The sequence below is a fragment of the Lissotriton helveticus genome, chromosome 5_1, assembly GCF_964261635.1.
Source record: "Lissotriton helveticus chromosome 5_1, aLisHel1.1, whole genome shotgun sequence".
Lineage (NCBI taxonomy): Eukaryota > Metazoa > Chordata > Amphibia > Caudata > Salamandridae > Lissotriton > Lissotriton helveticus.
In genome coordinates, this window is record NC_136065.1 from 2108434731 (window position 1) to 2108450548 (window position 15818).

At 45.8% G+C, this 15818-nt stretch overlaps 2 protein-coding genes across 2 annotated transcripts in view; both read right to left on the reverse strand.

The window, feature by feature from the left end:
- The window catches only part of LOC144756381 (bile salt-activated lipase-like), a 62157-nt gene extending 52914 nt beyond the window's left edge, over window positions 1-9243 (reverse strand). The window contains exons 1-2 of the mRNA XM_078646160.1: window positions 9120-9243; window positions 147-300 (exon numbers count right to left, since the gene is read on the reverse strand). Of these exons, the coding sequence (XP_078502286.1) occupies window positions 147-300; window positions 9120-9185 (220 nt within the window). The 5' untranslated portion in view covers window positions 9186-9243. The remainder of the gene's footprint in view (window positions 1-146; window positions 301-9119) is intronic.
- A 2242-nt stretch (window positions 9244-11485) lies between these two features.
- The window catches only part of GTF3C5 (general transcription factor IIIC subunit 5), a 98426-nt gene continuing 94093 nt past the window's right edge, over window positions 11486-15818 (reverse strand). The window contains exons 8-11 of the mRNA XM_078646161.1: window positions 15156-15250; window positions 14478-14560; window positions 14017-14159; window positions 11486-13484 (exon numbers count right to left, since the gene is read on the reverse strand). Of these exons, the coding sequence (XP_078502287.1) occupies window positions 13318-13484; window positions 14017-14159; window positions 14478-14560; window positions 15156-15250 (488 nt within the window). The 3' untranslated portion in view covers window positions 11486-13317. The remainder of the gene's footprint in view (window positions 13485-14016; window positions 14160-14477; window positions 14561-15155; window positions 15251-15818) is intronic.

The following is a 15818-nucleotide window of genomic DNA, read 5'->3' on the forward strand; positions in this document are numbered from 1 at the left end:
GAGACAATAAGCAGGAAACCATGCCCCGGGGATGGTGCTGGGTAGGTGGGAATTTCTTACCCTTCTAGCTGGACTGCAGGTCTGAGAAGACCGTGAACAGGAACCCATGCCCCGGGGAAGGACCTGGGTAGGTGGGCTTGTCTTACCTTTCCAGCCAGGGTGCGGCTCCGGCTTCTCAAGGGTCTTAGTGGGAGCAGCGAAGGGGATTCCTTTGAAAATATCAATGTAGTCGGCAAACAGGAGTCCGAGCTTCTTGTTGGTCCCCTCGACCATGCCTCCTTCAGTGTATACGATTCCAAGCTGAGTACAGTGGGCGGAAAAGAGAGATTTAGATCAGTCTCAGGTGGCAATGAAGGGACATAAATGTCAAAAAAATGAGCGAGACCGCTCACACCAAGAGGAGAGGGTTCCACAAACCAAAGACCCAAGATCTACTAACCTTCAGGAGGCTACTCAAGACCTGGCTATTCCAGCAGTAGCAGCACCCCTCCCCTTCCCTCCCCCAGCGCCTTGAGACCCTCACGGGTGAGTAGTGCGCTTTTCAAATATTCTGATTGATTGATTGAAAGACCAATTAACTCCCCAGGTAAAGCAGTCACACTATCACTCACACTGCACTATACATGCATTCAGTTCAGTTCCATGCACTAGGCCGCCATCTTCAGAATTCTGAGCCCAGGACTTCCACACCTAAAGAGTTGTGTGCATTTGAGGGAGCCCGACGAGCTGTAGCTCTTTGTGTATTGACTGTACCCTTCACATGAGCTGTGCATACTCAGCTACAGGGTATCAGTGTGCATTTAAAAGGAGCAGTGGTAGCTGAACGAGTTGTATATATTTGATGGGGTGAGAGTGACAGGGGCTAGATGAGTGGGTGAATTTAATGGGGTTGGGGGTCCTGATGAGCAGCATTCTGTAGGGGGGGGTGCATACGGGGGTATACAGGGAGGAGCAGCAGCAGCGACCCAGCTGGCTATAATTTTGAGGGAAGGGCAGTCATGAGATCTGTCCCAAACATGCCTCTTTAGGGTCCAGCACGCTGCCATCCAAAGAAAGCATTGTTTGTTTTGAACCAAAACATTAAAAATGTAGGAAGCCTTCAAAACATTGGTATGTGAAATGAATTCTTAGGTTTATCAATCCAGCAAGTTAGAAAAAAAGAGGGTCCTAGTCACACCTGAGCAAGAAGAGAGGGGGCTTAGCAACAACCTAAATGAATAGGAGTGCACAGAGGTAGGAGCACCCGGCCACCCCCACAAGAATGGAACAGTCCATTTAGAAATGTGAGCATGAAGTGGCACCAAACAAGAGGTGTCCAAGAGCAGTGCAGGCCAGGCAGTGGGATTTGGAGAGAATAAAACTTATGAGTAGTAGATATTGTGAAGTAGATCAGGGTGTAGAGTACTTTGAAGCGGCATACTTTCTTACCCACCAAAACAAATCTTATCAACTCACTCTTTTGATAGGGAAAAAAATCAAACAAGAGTTAATTTAAAATTCCTAACTCCGAAAATTACCTTTGCGGGAAAGAGTACCAAAGAGGTAAGGACGGTAGGCACTGCCCATCACCCCCCCGCCCCCTCACAATTTTGTATGTATGAATGTATGCATCTACACTGTATTTCTTGTGCAAACTTCAGCAGCAAAACATTAGCAAAAAGGCAGCAGAACACCGCACAGGGCCAAGACAAAGGCAGGGAGTGGTAAGAGAGGCAGCTGGGTGTGGACGAAGATGCATTGTGATGTAGTGTTCTTTAAAGAGGTGCATCGTCAATTCTCCTGATGGATATGGGGATGCTGCTCCAGATTCTGGATTATTTAAACAATACAAGGGAACCCAGGCAGCAATAAACTAGGGACCTTGGGTAGATACTTGCTAACAGAGACAATGGTCCCCAGACAAGAGAACTTGAAAACAAAATAAATATAGACTAGATAGTGCTATATTCCAAGTGTCCAGCCGGACAGTTTAATTTCACATATTAGAAAAATAAAGGTAGTGCATGGTGTAATACAAGGGGGACACCAGCCGATGTCCAACTCACACACCGGGGGGACAAGAACAAAAGGGGGTTATAGGCAAAGTGGGGTCATCGGAGTATCATAAATCATATACAGACAATCCACGACAAACACATATGCATACAAAAATTCACTGGGCAACTATGCATTTAGTGCGTTAGGTCGACGACGTTTCGAAACATACGTAATCTAAGGTTCATCCTCAGGACAGTAATATATGCCTAAAGAAACAATATAATAACTCTAGCCCACACCGAAGTGCGGACGGAAACAATGTAGCTCACAAAGATACGTGAGCCTGGAGTACCGAATATCGAGGGAGGCAGTGTCCCGTCTGACAGGGTCCGAAAGAGCTTAAAAGCACAGGTCCTCGATGGGGGTCCTTGTGCGTCGCGGCCAATGCTACACGATCCGCCAGATTCTGGATGCATCGATGGAGGCCTGCTGCATGGTGTGTTTCTTACACATCTTAGTCTGCAGCCTCTTGCTCTCCTGTCTGCAGGTGTCCCAAGGACCACCAGAGACGGCACGCTTGTCTGCGAGGTAGGCTGGTTGCTGGTCATGATGGCTTTGGAAATCATGCAGCTGGTTTTGAAGATGATGCGGGCTGGCAAGGGGAGCCACCGCAGGTCCTTCAGGATGGGGTGCATTTGTGCTCTGATGTTTGCATGAATATGCAGTGTTGGTGTGGTCAGTGCATTCTGTTGTGTTTGTGGTACGGCGGTCTTCAGATATTCTTCAGGTGGGGTCTCTGGTGTCTGGTTGAATTAGAGCTGTTGGGGAGCAGCGCGGTGCTATGTGTAAGGGTAAGGCTCAGTGCCGCCTTGATTATGTCACAGAGTTGTGATGCACTACTGTAGCGAAGGCATTTTCAGCAGGTATTGGGTTTGTTATTGGTGGTGTCGGAGAGCAACATGCTGCTTTCAGTGCACTGCTACTTGCTCAAGGGTGCCAGATTGTCCGATGGGCTGTGTTCGCCGCATCATGACCGACACATTGCCAACTATGTGGGTTTAGTAGCTATTTGAACAAGCATTAACAAAGCCAAATGGTCTTAACTATACCACAGCTATTGGCTTTGACAATGCATTTTAGCCATGTTGAACACCGGCATGGCTGCTGTTTAGCATGGCTAAACGTCTTTGCCGTAGAGAAGAGTGGCAGGGAGTAGAGTCGAGTGTCGTAGAGCACAGCAGAATGGAGTAGAGTGTTGTGTCATGGATTGTCAGAGAGGAGTGTTGTAGAGTTTAGTGTTGTAGAGTGGAGTGTCGTGACGTGTTGTGGAGTGTCATGGAGATGGAATGTTGTGGAGTACAGTGGAGTGTTGTGGCGCAGCATAGCAGTGTCGAGTGGAGTGTCATGGAGTGGGATAGAGTGGAGTGTCGTAGCATGGAGTGGCATAGTGTGGAGTGGAGTAAAGTTGTAGAGTGAAGTAAAGTGCCATAGACTGGAGTAGATTGGCATATTGTTGTGGAGTGTTGTAGAGTGGCATATTGTGAGGTGTCAGGATGGAGGGGCGTAGAGTATCGTAGAGCGGCACAGAGGGGCATAGAGTCGAGAGGCGTAGAGGGAATGGGCAGAGCGTAGAGTGGAGTAAAGTGTCAGAGCGGATTGGAGTTGAGTGGAATAGGGTGCCATAGACTGGAATGTTTTAGAGTGGAGTGTCAGAGAGTGGCTGGCCTACAGTTGAATAGCATAGAGTTGAGTGGCGTAGAGCGGAGTGGCATAGAGTGGAGTAAAGTGTCGTAGAGAGAAGAGTAAAGTGTGGCAAGAGTAGAGAGACAGAATAGAGGGTCGTAGAGTGCTGTAGAATGTCTTGGTGTAGTGTAGCATGCCAAAGTGGCGTGTAGGGGTGTAGAGCGGAATAAATTGTCACAGAGTAGAGTGGCATAGGGCAGGATGCAATAGTGTTGTAGAGTGGAGTGGCGTGGAGTGGAGTGTCGTAGAGTGGCTTAGGGTGGAGTGGAGTGGAGTAGAGTACAGTGGCACCGAGTAGAGTGGTATAGTGTCGTAGAGTGTTGTAGAGTGGAGTAGCATAGAATGTCATGGAGGGCATAGTGTGGCGTAGAGTGTAGCGGTATAAAGTGGAGTTGAGTGTCAGAATGGAGTGACATAGAATGGAGGAGAATCAGAGTAGAGTGGCGTACAACGGAGTGTAGTAGAATGGCATGGCATAGTGTGTTCTGGAGTGTCATAGGGTGCAGTGGCACATAGTTTACTAGAGTGGAGTAACGAGGCATGGATGTAGCAGAGTGGAGTTGCATAGATTGTTGTAGAGTGGCATAAAGTGTTGCAGGGTAGCAGAGTGGAGTAGAGTGAAGCTTCAGAGTGGTATAGAGTAGAGTGGCGTAGAGAGTCAGAGTGAAGTGTTGTAGACTGGAGCGTCGTAGAGTGGAGTGGCATAGCGAGGAGTGAAGTGGCATAGAGAGGAGTAGTGTCCTACAGTGAAGTGGTGTAGAGTGTCATAGAGCAGAGTGGTGCAGAGTATTGCAGAGTGGAGTGGCTAAGAGTGAAGTGCTGCAGAGTAGAGTGGAATGTCGTGGCATAGAATGGAGCGACTTAGAGTGGTATTGAGTGGATTGGAGTGAAGTGGAGTGGCATAGAGTGGCAAAAGTGCAGTAGAGTGGCGTGGAGTGGCGTAGAGTGGAGTATGCATGGTGTGGTAGAGTACTGCCATTACAGACAACACATTTGTAATTAAAATGACCATTATATTTGCACATACAGTTTTACTGATAAAACTATAAAGCACACAAATGACAATGTGTGAAAATAGCACATCAATACAATCAATAAAAAAAATCCAGCATACTTCAGAAATACCAAAAAAAAAAATTATTTGTGCTTTCCTAGTTCGGATATATTCTGAAATATTTGCAGTTCATTTACAGACATTTAAATTGTGTTGTGGGCTAGAGACCAGCCTTTCCTTTCACACCCCCAGATTGTCAGATAAATCCTCTCACTTTGAAGTCAGAGAAAGAAAAGTAAACGTCAAGCTTCCTTAGGAGACAGGGCCTGACATTTGACCCCTCTCTTTGAATGTACAGCAAATGTGACAAGATAAGAGCAAAATACACAGGCCTGTTTACAGAATGCGAGCACTTGTGGAGGAATACAGTAATCAGGCTATTCTCCATGGGAGGGACAAAAAGATGCTGGACAGCCTAAAACCAATGAAGCCAGCAAATAGAAAGCAAGCAGACGTGTTGTACAAACTACAAAACCAATCGTAAGCAATGGGCAGAATGCATTCTTAGGTCAACTTTCAGAACATTCCCCAAGAAATCTTTAACAAGCAGACAGCGGTGCTGTCGGATAGGCTTCGACCTAATGAGGGGAAACCCAAGGGGCACCCAGTATGTCAAAGGAGAATCTGGATGTAAACAGTAAGTAAATGGATATAACCCATCTAGACATCATTGGTTGAGTCCAGAAAGGATGTTGTCAATTGCTTAGGATTTGAAAGCACTGTTAGATGGAGGATGTGTTCAGGACCACAGCTATTCCAAAATTATTAAAGAGCGAGAAGGTACTTGAGTGCCAGTTTGGATTGATTACCAGGGTGCCAACATCTGGAAGAAAAGGTGGTGTTTTGAGAAGTTTTGGGTTGGTGGGTCTATGGAATGTGGGGGAAGGGGAGGCTGTGGAGAAGCAGCTCTCTGCTAATGCCTTGGTCTGTATTCTTATGTTCATTAAACCAAAGTACAGGCCAAGATTCCTTCTGTGATGTTTGGGGAGGGAGGGCAGCTCCGGTGACTGTTGAGTCATATTTTCAGCAGTTTGTTGATTATGGGCAGGTGTTCGGCCATGGTTTCAATATCCTGGGAAAGTCCCAAAGTTGCTATTGAAGAAGGAAACACATGTCCTTGCTTTTTTGGGGAGTGGAGCCCAGTGAGGAAGTCTGCTTGATGGGCAAGTGTCATTGTGAGCCCTGTTCTGTGGAGAGTGAAATGATTTCTACAAAGGATTTTACATTTTATTATTTGAAGTATGGGAAGCCAGAGCAGTAAGAGTGAGGCGAAGCGACAGAGAGACATACCACGTCATGATAAAGCATAGCCGGTGCCTGAACATAACTGTAGTCTAGGTGTTGGGTTAACTTAAGCCGAGACAGAGCCTGAGTGCTGTAGGCGTGATATAGCTAGGTACAGACGTGCCTTGTGGGAAGGATAGAAAGAGCACGGTCAGTCTCCAGGTGGAAGCACCTTGTTCTTACAACCTCTCTGATTTGAGGTGCCATCATCAGTTCTTGACGTCCATGTTTTTATCTAGTTTTGCAGATTTAAGGCCTGGGCCTAGTTTGTCAGGGATGGGAAAAATGGGCTAAGATTGAGGGGTTGTCATATTGCAGAAGCTCCATTCTGTCTGGTTGCTTCCTCATGTGGTTGTACATGATGGATATCTCAACTGCATGAAAGGAGGACTTGCTTACTTGTTTTTGGGCAGGAAATTATTTTGAGGATTGTTTGGGTGTCATAAGAGTAGTTGACAGTACGGAATCAGCCCTTTTCTGCATCACTGAATATCTTCATTGCTAGATAGACAAAGGTGGCACAGCGTCGATTATCCTTCTGGATCTCAGTGCCGCATTCAACACTGTAAATCATTCCGCTCTGTTGGCCAGGCTAGGAGACATGGGTGTGCAGAGTGTGGCTCTGGCACGGCTGAGCTCTTTTTTTACATGACCGCACTTTTCAGGTGCATTCACAGCATCATAGGTCTAACCCACACCACATCATTTCCGGGGTGCGGCAGGGCTCGACCCTGAGCCCCCCTTCTCTTTAACTTGTATGTGAGACAATTAGCATGGATTGTAGAATGGATTGTAGAATCCCATGACCATAACTTGTTCTCGTATGCAGATGACACCCAAATTGCGGTATCCTTATCATCTCAGGTTAACCACAAGGTAGAATCTCTAAACCGGTGTCTTGCCCAAGTTTCATCTTGGATGAATAGGAACTCGCTGAAACTGAAGAGACAAGACGGAGGTTCTATTCGTGGGTAATCAACCCCACCTGTGGAGTCCTCATCTGTGGCAACCGGCTTTGGGAACCTTTCCATCACCAGTCCAGGCGGTAAAAAATCTGGGAGTACGATGACAAACGGTCTATAAGCCATCAGATTAACAAAGTAGCAACCACCTGTTTCGGCATTCTTAAGTGGCAACGTAAATTTAGGAATTATCTTCTATTGAATGCCTAAAGTACGATAGTCCAGGCTCTTGTAATATCTAGATTGGACTACAGCAACGTTCTATATTTGGAGGCTGCCACCTCCCGGCTTAAATGTTTGCAGACCGTACGGAACGCAGCCGCACGGCTTCGTAGCCATCCACCAAGATTCACTACATCAACCAGCTTGTGACACACTCTTCACTGACTGCTAATTGCACGGCGGGTGCAATTCAAATCATTATGCTATATGCATAAATGTCTCTTCCAAGCAGGGTCTATGTACCTGAGACCTTTGGTATTGTGGTACACTCCAAAGTGCTTGCGCTGCTTCAGCCATCTGGAGCTGGCTGTAGTTCCCAGATTCAAGCGAAACCGCCAAGGAGGACGGGCATTTCCATACTTGGGTCCAAAATGGTGGGACAACGTGCCACAATTATTGGAAACCTATAAATCGCTTACAGTCTTTCGCAAACTGCTCATGCTCAAAACATGGTTGTTCTCATCTTCTCATTAACAGTTTCCTGGTCTCAGTAATCCTGGTCTAGTGGAGTGCCAGCAGTGGAAAAGCTTTGTTAGGTAGCCATGCACTTTACAAATTGAATAAATAAATAGTTGTAACAAATGAGATCCAAAGACCAAGACTGAAGGCAGAATAATGAAATATTCTACTTACACCATTGATGTGGGCTGTTCTGGGGTGTGTGGCTCTGGGTTTGCTCACAGACAGGAGTCTGATTCAGTTCTGTGGCAATGAATGGTCACTAGTGAGAATATGCTTCCGCGATGTGCTTTAATAAGTTGCGAGCCCATAGGACACTTGTAAACAGCTATTAGATGCACATCTTTTATTGGAACAGCTTCTGAACTAAAATGTTTTGGGTTAGATGCAGTTCCTGCATAAAGTACATGAACAAACCAGACTCCGGAAAGTTGCAACAGTATATGCACCAGCACATACCGGCGCCCAAGACCAACACCTCTCAAGTGTTAGATAAAAGAAGAATGACCCACCTTGAGTTGTGCAGCTGGAAAGAACAATTAGTCATGACCGCTCCAATCTGGAGTTAGAGACATCGGTACCCAAGACGGACCTCAAATTGTACACTTGTCTCAGATATTGAGGACGGGATTGACAAACAATAAAGAAGGGCTAAAGGCGGATTGCATTCATGGTTATAGAACATGAGCTCAGTCATTACCATGTAGTGGCAGCTGAACTGATAATCGACAATACTGAATGGCGGCTACACATTGCTCCAGCGCAACCAAGATCTCTAACTTTATCGTAACGTAAACGCACGTCATCTGCATATGTATATATGTGGACTTGGAATGTACGGAACACTGGGACTAGGGAGTCAGGACATACATTAGAGAGAACTGACAAAACCACTGAACCCTAAGTACACCGCACGTAAGAGTAGATTTATAATGTCAAGAGGGTCTGCCTGAACTCAGTCCTGCCAGCCAAGTAAACGTTAAGTGGCTTCAAGTGGACTAAGCGTTTGCCTTATAAACTCTGCGCCATCGGCAGCAGCCCATGGAACAAGGAGCAGTTCTGATATGGAATAGAGTGAGGTGGGCTAGTGGCCATCAGCCCACTGATGATAGGGTGCGCCCAATCGTGCATTATCGTAAGTTAGTAGCATTCAAGAGCTTTGAACGTAGGGCGGCTGATGTTGAACCTAAAAGACCTCAAGACCCTTTTCCTTCTTCTTTACCTACTCAACGCATTCTCTCCTTCTAGTCTTGGAAGTGGCAGCGGAATGCAGGAGTAACCAGTCAACCCGAGGCACCCTGCCCAGCTGGCATTGCAAATTCTACAGTCTTGTGCCATGGACACCCAAAGACCCCTGAGAACACATCAATTCACCAGCACTGTGTGAAGGCCGTGTGGTGGGCCTTCCATAGACTTACCGTGGTGGCCTGCACTGCTGCCAGGCAGCAGGCTAGTGCCACAGCTAGCATCCCCCAGGAGACCATGGCGACTGCTGGACAACCAAATCACAAGATGTGACCTACGGACAACACTTTTATACACTTCCACTGCTACACTTAGCATCATCGGGGACATAACCACGCCTGCTCCAGATAAGGAGGGCTCGCGGTTTACCTATCTGGAGCCGTCCATCAATCTCAGGGCTGGGAAGATCCTAGGAGGCTGCCAGCTGCTGCCGTTCCAGTTATTTAAGACCGGGCCACGTTCTTATCCTGTAGTAGCCAGGTCTATTTTGAACCACTTTTATCAACACCTGGCTTCCTATTGGAGGGAGGAGTGTTAATGTTCACAACAAAAGCTGGAAGAACTTCTTTTGAAATGGAAATCTGTATGGGGAGGGAAGGTGAGGGGGAGCTAGGGGATATCTATACACAGTTCTACTTGAAAGTGAGGGGAAGAAAAGGGTAGTCCATGGGCTTGATTTGGGCGAAAGGCTTACTTGGCTTTTATCTGATTATGTATTGCCCCAAAGCAAAAGGCTCATACAAGTCAACACAAGTCTATCTGGTAAAATAGGTTACAATATTTATGTACTTAATGAATTTAAGGATACCACCACCTGTTAATCAGACATCCTTAATAAATAAAAATATTGATTGTCAAGGTAGAAGGATGTAAAAAACACTAAGGCCTGATTTAGATGTAGGTAGACGGGTTACTCCATCATAACGGTGACAGATAACTCATCTGCAGAAATATAAAACCCATAGGATGTAATGGAATTTATTTATAAGTGGATGAGATATCCGTCATCAGTAATCCACCCGCCAAGATCTAAATCAGGTCCTAAGTGATCGGTTAGTAAGTAGCGCTGAGATAAAAGACACCCCCCAGGCCTTTGCTCCCTCAGCGTCCTGCCTGCTCTGGCGGGGCAGACCCAGTCAGGCCTCGAGCTGCTTGGATATTCTTCCTCTCTGCCTCCCCAAGCCACTGAGGATGGTGACAGCAGAACAGACTACGTCTGATCAACAACATTGAGAGCAGAAGCCGACTGGTGTGCCAAGCCTCAGCACGCCTGGCATTCTGGGCATCACCTCTGCACAGTGATGCCCTGTCCAACAATCATGACACTGTTCAAGAGACAATACACACTTATTGGCCAAATTCAAGTTTATTGCTACTCTGATCATCGACAGCAACTTTATAAATTGATCAATTTCATAATGGTCCAAGTCTAGGGGGCAAGATTACTCAGTCGTACAAAACTGTATTTCTTACATGCATTTGTTAATTTTGTTGTAGATCTAAATATCCATATAGATTACAATGCTATATGTAGGTGCATGATTTTAATAAAATGCATAGACATTGACTGGGCTTCTGAAGATCAACTTCTAATAAAACCTATGTTCATCCACAGCACTGACTCAAGCCACGGGTGCGCTTCCTATCCTCATACCACTGCCGGATCTACATCATAAATTTGACTAAACCAATGGGTGTCATCTCCGTAACCACCTTAGAAAAGATAAGCACACCCAAAAGTCATCGAACAATCTTGGCTCCCGACGTCTCTTCCAAATGATTCACACCCAGATCTGTTCTGCTCTGTAGGGTTCACCGGTCCAAGGGCCTCTCGACTTGAGGATAGCACCAGCCAGACGGATGTCGTTTGGGATCTACCGGCAGAAGTCTTTAAGGAGGAGCAGACAACCTCGAGTTGAACCCATGATCTGATCTATAGCTCATCAGCTTCCTGGAGAGTGATAAGCTGATCTGCAAAGCTATCTGGGTTTATTTTGGGGGCCAGGCTGTAAACCAACAATATTTAAATGCAGAGTACCATTGATTGGATATGCACTTCTGCAAACGATTGAACAGATTGGCATGAAACTGTGCAGAAGGTTCTGATATTTACAATGGTGTTATAGAACTTTTAGTTTGTCGAATACGTATCACGTTGTTCTAGATACTGTGTAAAAACTACTTGGAGTGTAACTTCTGTTGCTGCTAAAGCATTTTACACTATTTTTTTTTACGTTTATTACATTTATGGCCATAGTATTACCCTGCTGAATACTCGATTAACACACAATTTGATCTTTCGTAAATGTGCTATTGACCGAGAGCTACTGGGGGAGGCGGGTGGTTCGTTTCCAGGATCAGTGAGAGGGTTTCTTAGGATACTGCGGCAGAGAATTAAAAGTAGAGTTTCAATACTACTAGAACCAGGAAGCTGTGGGCCCTGTGTGCTCTGCTCTTGCAAAGCATTTGACGTGAACATTTACCTCACACACTATCCGAACAACACAAATAAACAAGAACTGTAAATAAGAGGAGAAGGTTTGTCATTAAAAAATACTTTATTACATTTCTTTTGAAATTGTCATAAAAAATGAACAAAAGCAGTTTGTATCTTTATCACTTGCTGCAACGGAACGGTTTATGCCCAGGATGCACCGCTTCACAGAGATATGAAGCAGCCAATGCGGTTTATTGTGGCTGGCCACGCCCAACTCTTGTCTGCCAATGGAAACAGGTCACCGGGACTCCCTCATCTTTAATCTAACACGTTCTTTGTCACCAGTCAGTAATCGGCAGCTCTACCTGCGACACCACACTCTGACCTGGCACGCCACCATGACCAGCTCATATGGAGCGATGCCATTGGTATCCATTCATAAAGAACGAAAGGGCGTTTGTTGACATGGCCAATGAATATGGCCACAAATGAAAGTGCTATTTTTCCTGGCTCTAGAATTTTTCCAACCTATGGCAGCCCTTTGACAGTACTGCCTGGTGTGGAGGGACAAAGCCTATCACACACTGTATGTGGGGAAGTGTACCTGAAAAATAAAAAAAACAAAATTCAAACTCAAGGGAAAAATTAGGTAGCAGTCCGAAAGTATGACTCTGGAATTTCTATGGCAGCGTGGATTCCTCTGTACAAGGGCACCACTAATTGCACATCTCAGGGCCACTTCTTTTAAAATATTTATTAAAATAGTCTAGATGTAGACATCCGGAGAGCAGCAGCAGGCCTATGGAGATGTAGATATTCATGGCAGCCAGTAGAGTGGGCGTCTAAGTTGTCCACATTGGTTACAACGAGGCAATCTAATCTCTCACCTTAAGTCTACACAAAAACTTACAGGCATTGCTTACATCATGCCAAGTCACTATCAGACCATTGCAGCTGTTGCTTCACGTGATTTCACAACAGGTCAACATAGTAGACCGCTACGGCTTAGGCGATGGGAATTCAATGAATGCCACGTTGAACTTTACTAAACTCTGCCTCTCTTGCTGTTTGAATGACAGGCCCTAACACATCTGGCGTCAGGCCCCAGAATGCCACGTCAGCATGCGGCACAGGGTACATCGATTAATCTCACTAGATCTTTCGTGAAAGAACTTTCTGGCTGCACTAACAGATACGCATTCTTGTGTCGACATGGAAGAAGTGTTGCACATTTCAACCAATCATGCATGTGACATCCAACATGCCACATTTTCATTAAATGGGATTTAACTAGTGGGAGTCAGGTCAGGGATGCACAAAGCAATATCAGAGGATTTGGACACACCTTTCACTGATAGTCATAAAACAAGCTCTCTGTAACGGTCTGGACGCGACACATGAAAGCTCCCTAAACAACCATGTTGTGAAAACTTCCAAAAATACCACAACATTGAGCAAAGAATATTCTATTTTTTCCAGAAATACCTGCAAAGCAATCGCACAAGAAAATAAGTGTGATCTAGTTGACCCAGAATTCTTTCGTTTTCCTAGCACTTCTTGTTATCGTAACTCAAGTAGCCTGATATGTTCTTGGCTGTAGGAAGTGGCCAAGAGGAAAGAACAAAAAGGGCTTAGACTAAGAAGGGGACATGTTGACCAGTAGACCAGAAGAGGTCTTAAATCAGCACAAACATTCAAGAGGCGGAGGATGTGCGGACGGATTTCTTGAATAAAAAACAGGTTTTCTGGATTGCTGAATGGATGCCCACAGCCCTGTGCTCATTGCCTTGGCGCTGGGGATGTGATCTGATCTTTTTCCGTCAGGCGCCATTGTTCTTGGGCTACTGTTGATTAACTGTGGGCATTAGCAGGAATGCCCCATCTGCTGAGAGTCTGTTAAGGGGTTGCCGCAACAATTCCTGCTGTGCCACCCTTCACACATAGTCCAGGATCTCGGTTTCCATTTCATTGTCGCTGCCATCCGAAGGCTGGAATACAGCGTCTTCCTCCTCTTCGTCTTCACAGTCCTCATCCCCCGACTCGTATGCTTGCGGCTCCTTGCTGGAAGTGCTAGCAGGCTCAGGGGTGCTGGAAAACAAAGCTAGCCAAGAAAGAAGCAGGGTTAGAAAATGCACCAGAGGAAACCATTCCACAAAGGAAATCTCTAAAGACATTCTCAGAGTCTTAACCTAGCACCAAACTTCTCACTGTGCCACCAGAATCTTTCTGAAGAGCCCGGCCTGTTCTGCCAATGCACAAAACCTGCCTCAGCCGAACCACCCCTTGACACAAAACAAAAAATATGTAGCCCAGTACCATCGGATGATTATTCCCAGAACCCACGCCAATGCCTTAATTCAGAATCGGTGTAGCTTAGACTCAATGCTGTCAGAAGAGTATAACGATAAATCTAACATCTCATCCTCGTACCAGCTTCCCCTGCAACAGTTTTCCTGTCCAGCTTGCCTGCAGTCCGCTACCCTCTGATGCCTTCAGTTTGTGCCTCCTGTGCCGGTTTGTTTGCCTTCTTTTCAGCTCGTTTTCTGCTCATTTCTGACTTTTCTTTTGCCTCTTTCTCCTCATTTTATACTTTTATTTTGCCTCTTTCGGCTAGTTTCTGATGCTGTGCTTACCTGGCCGCTTGGATCGTATTATCTGTCTGATCATGGAGGACATACTGTCTCTCAGCTCATCACTCGTCTTCGGAAGACACCAGCCGTCGCGCTCGGTGCATTCAGCCTCCACGCCGTCGTTGCGATGGATGATATGCTGTAGGCTGCAAAAGGGTGAAAAAATTCAGAAGTGCAGGGACCAGCGTCCTTGCAGCTGCACTAACACAAAGCAGTCTGGTTGATACAGGTGGGTACAGGCTAAGAAGGTGAGGATGGAGGAAACGTAATCATGAAGAATAGAAGTTAGGAATGAGGTCACATCCTATATTAATTTCTACCACCATTAAAAGTTCTAGATGCACAAATCCAAAAATCAGATTCAATTGAACAAAGCATCACCAAAGCAGTGCATCGTCCGGAGGACAGAGGGAAAGAGGCAATGAGAGGGCTAAGGAGACAGAGTGAAGAATTCTGCCTGTTACCTGTCCACGTCAAGGTCGCAGAGTTGATAAAACATCTGTCGGTATTGAGGCAACACTCCCTCTTTGAAGATGAATGCAGAATCCTAGACAGAGAGAGGGATGAACACCCATCACTACATGAAAGTCCTGCAAGTTTCAGGCGTGAGAGGCATGCTGGGGCAATCGGACAGCTGTACAGTATTTCATTTATTGCTCTGTGTTACACTTCACAGTTTCCTCTTCACAAACACCATGTGGGTTTCAAGAGTGTGTGTGTGTGTGTGTGTGTCTCAGCATGCTTTCAAGTAGGGGTGGGCGGAATTTGTGTAGTCGCGCTACGCAAAGCTCTGTGAAACGGTAAAAAATCTACGCGAGCACACAGAGTTCCGCAAACACGCGGAATTGCTTATTCTGCCCGTTCCCGATGCTTTTTCCTGTTCGCGAACGCTGTTTGCTTGCTTGGGGGGAAATATCTTGTGAACACGCATTTTGAAAGCGCGAACAAGGAAAATGCGTGTTCACGGAATGTTTGGCAATTCCGCTTTCTCCGCTTAACCAAATTCAGCGTGCGGAACGGAATTTACCGCCCAGGCCTACTTTCAAGACAAGAGGCAGCATTCAGGGATAAAGTGCATGTCCACCAGAGCCAGGCCCAAAAAAAAAGAAGAGGTGCTCAATGCTTGGAATACACGTACTTACTTTTGGCTTCAGCTTGCTGGCTGGTGTTTTCTTATCCGCTGCGGTGGACGTGCCCAGCCCAGGCTTCAAGTCCTGCATACTTATTGACTGTGCAGCTGCAAGGGGCAGAAAGAAGATTTACAACCTACAAGTGCTGCATATAACAAACTTCTTTGGCTACATCTAGGAATCTATACATATTATGAGACTGAAAATTATATGAAGCATAAGCAGCCGGCAATATCAAGCAACACCAGACATTCAGAGTGTGTAAGCTTTCAGTACTCAGACCAAGCAGCATCTGGAAGATGCCCCTCAGACCCTGGGTTACCCTACACTATACCCCTTATTCCCCCAACCCCACGTCAGAACAACCGCAGACCAAGTCAATGGGTCTAGTCTTCTCTTTATAGTGAAAGTCTTCTGTGTACTGACCACAAAAGTTTAAACATCAAGGGCTCATATGTGCGAAGCCATTTAGTATTTCTTAACGGACCGAATCACAAATGCTGAATAGGCTTTCCTTATGTACAATAGGGGAAATGCGGTCGCAAAATGGGATTTCTACCAAGTAAAAATCGCATTGTGCGATTCCCAAAATAGGAAATGTCAAATAGAGATTTCCTATTTGCGATTTCCGAACCCCAAGTACATAGCATTTCCTAAATACGAAATGGTCATTTA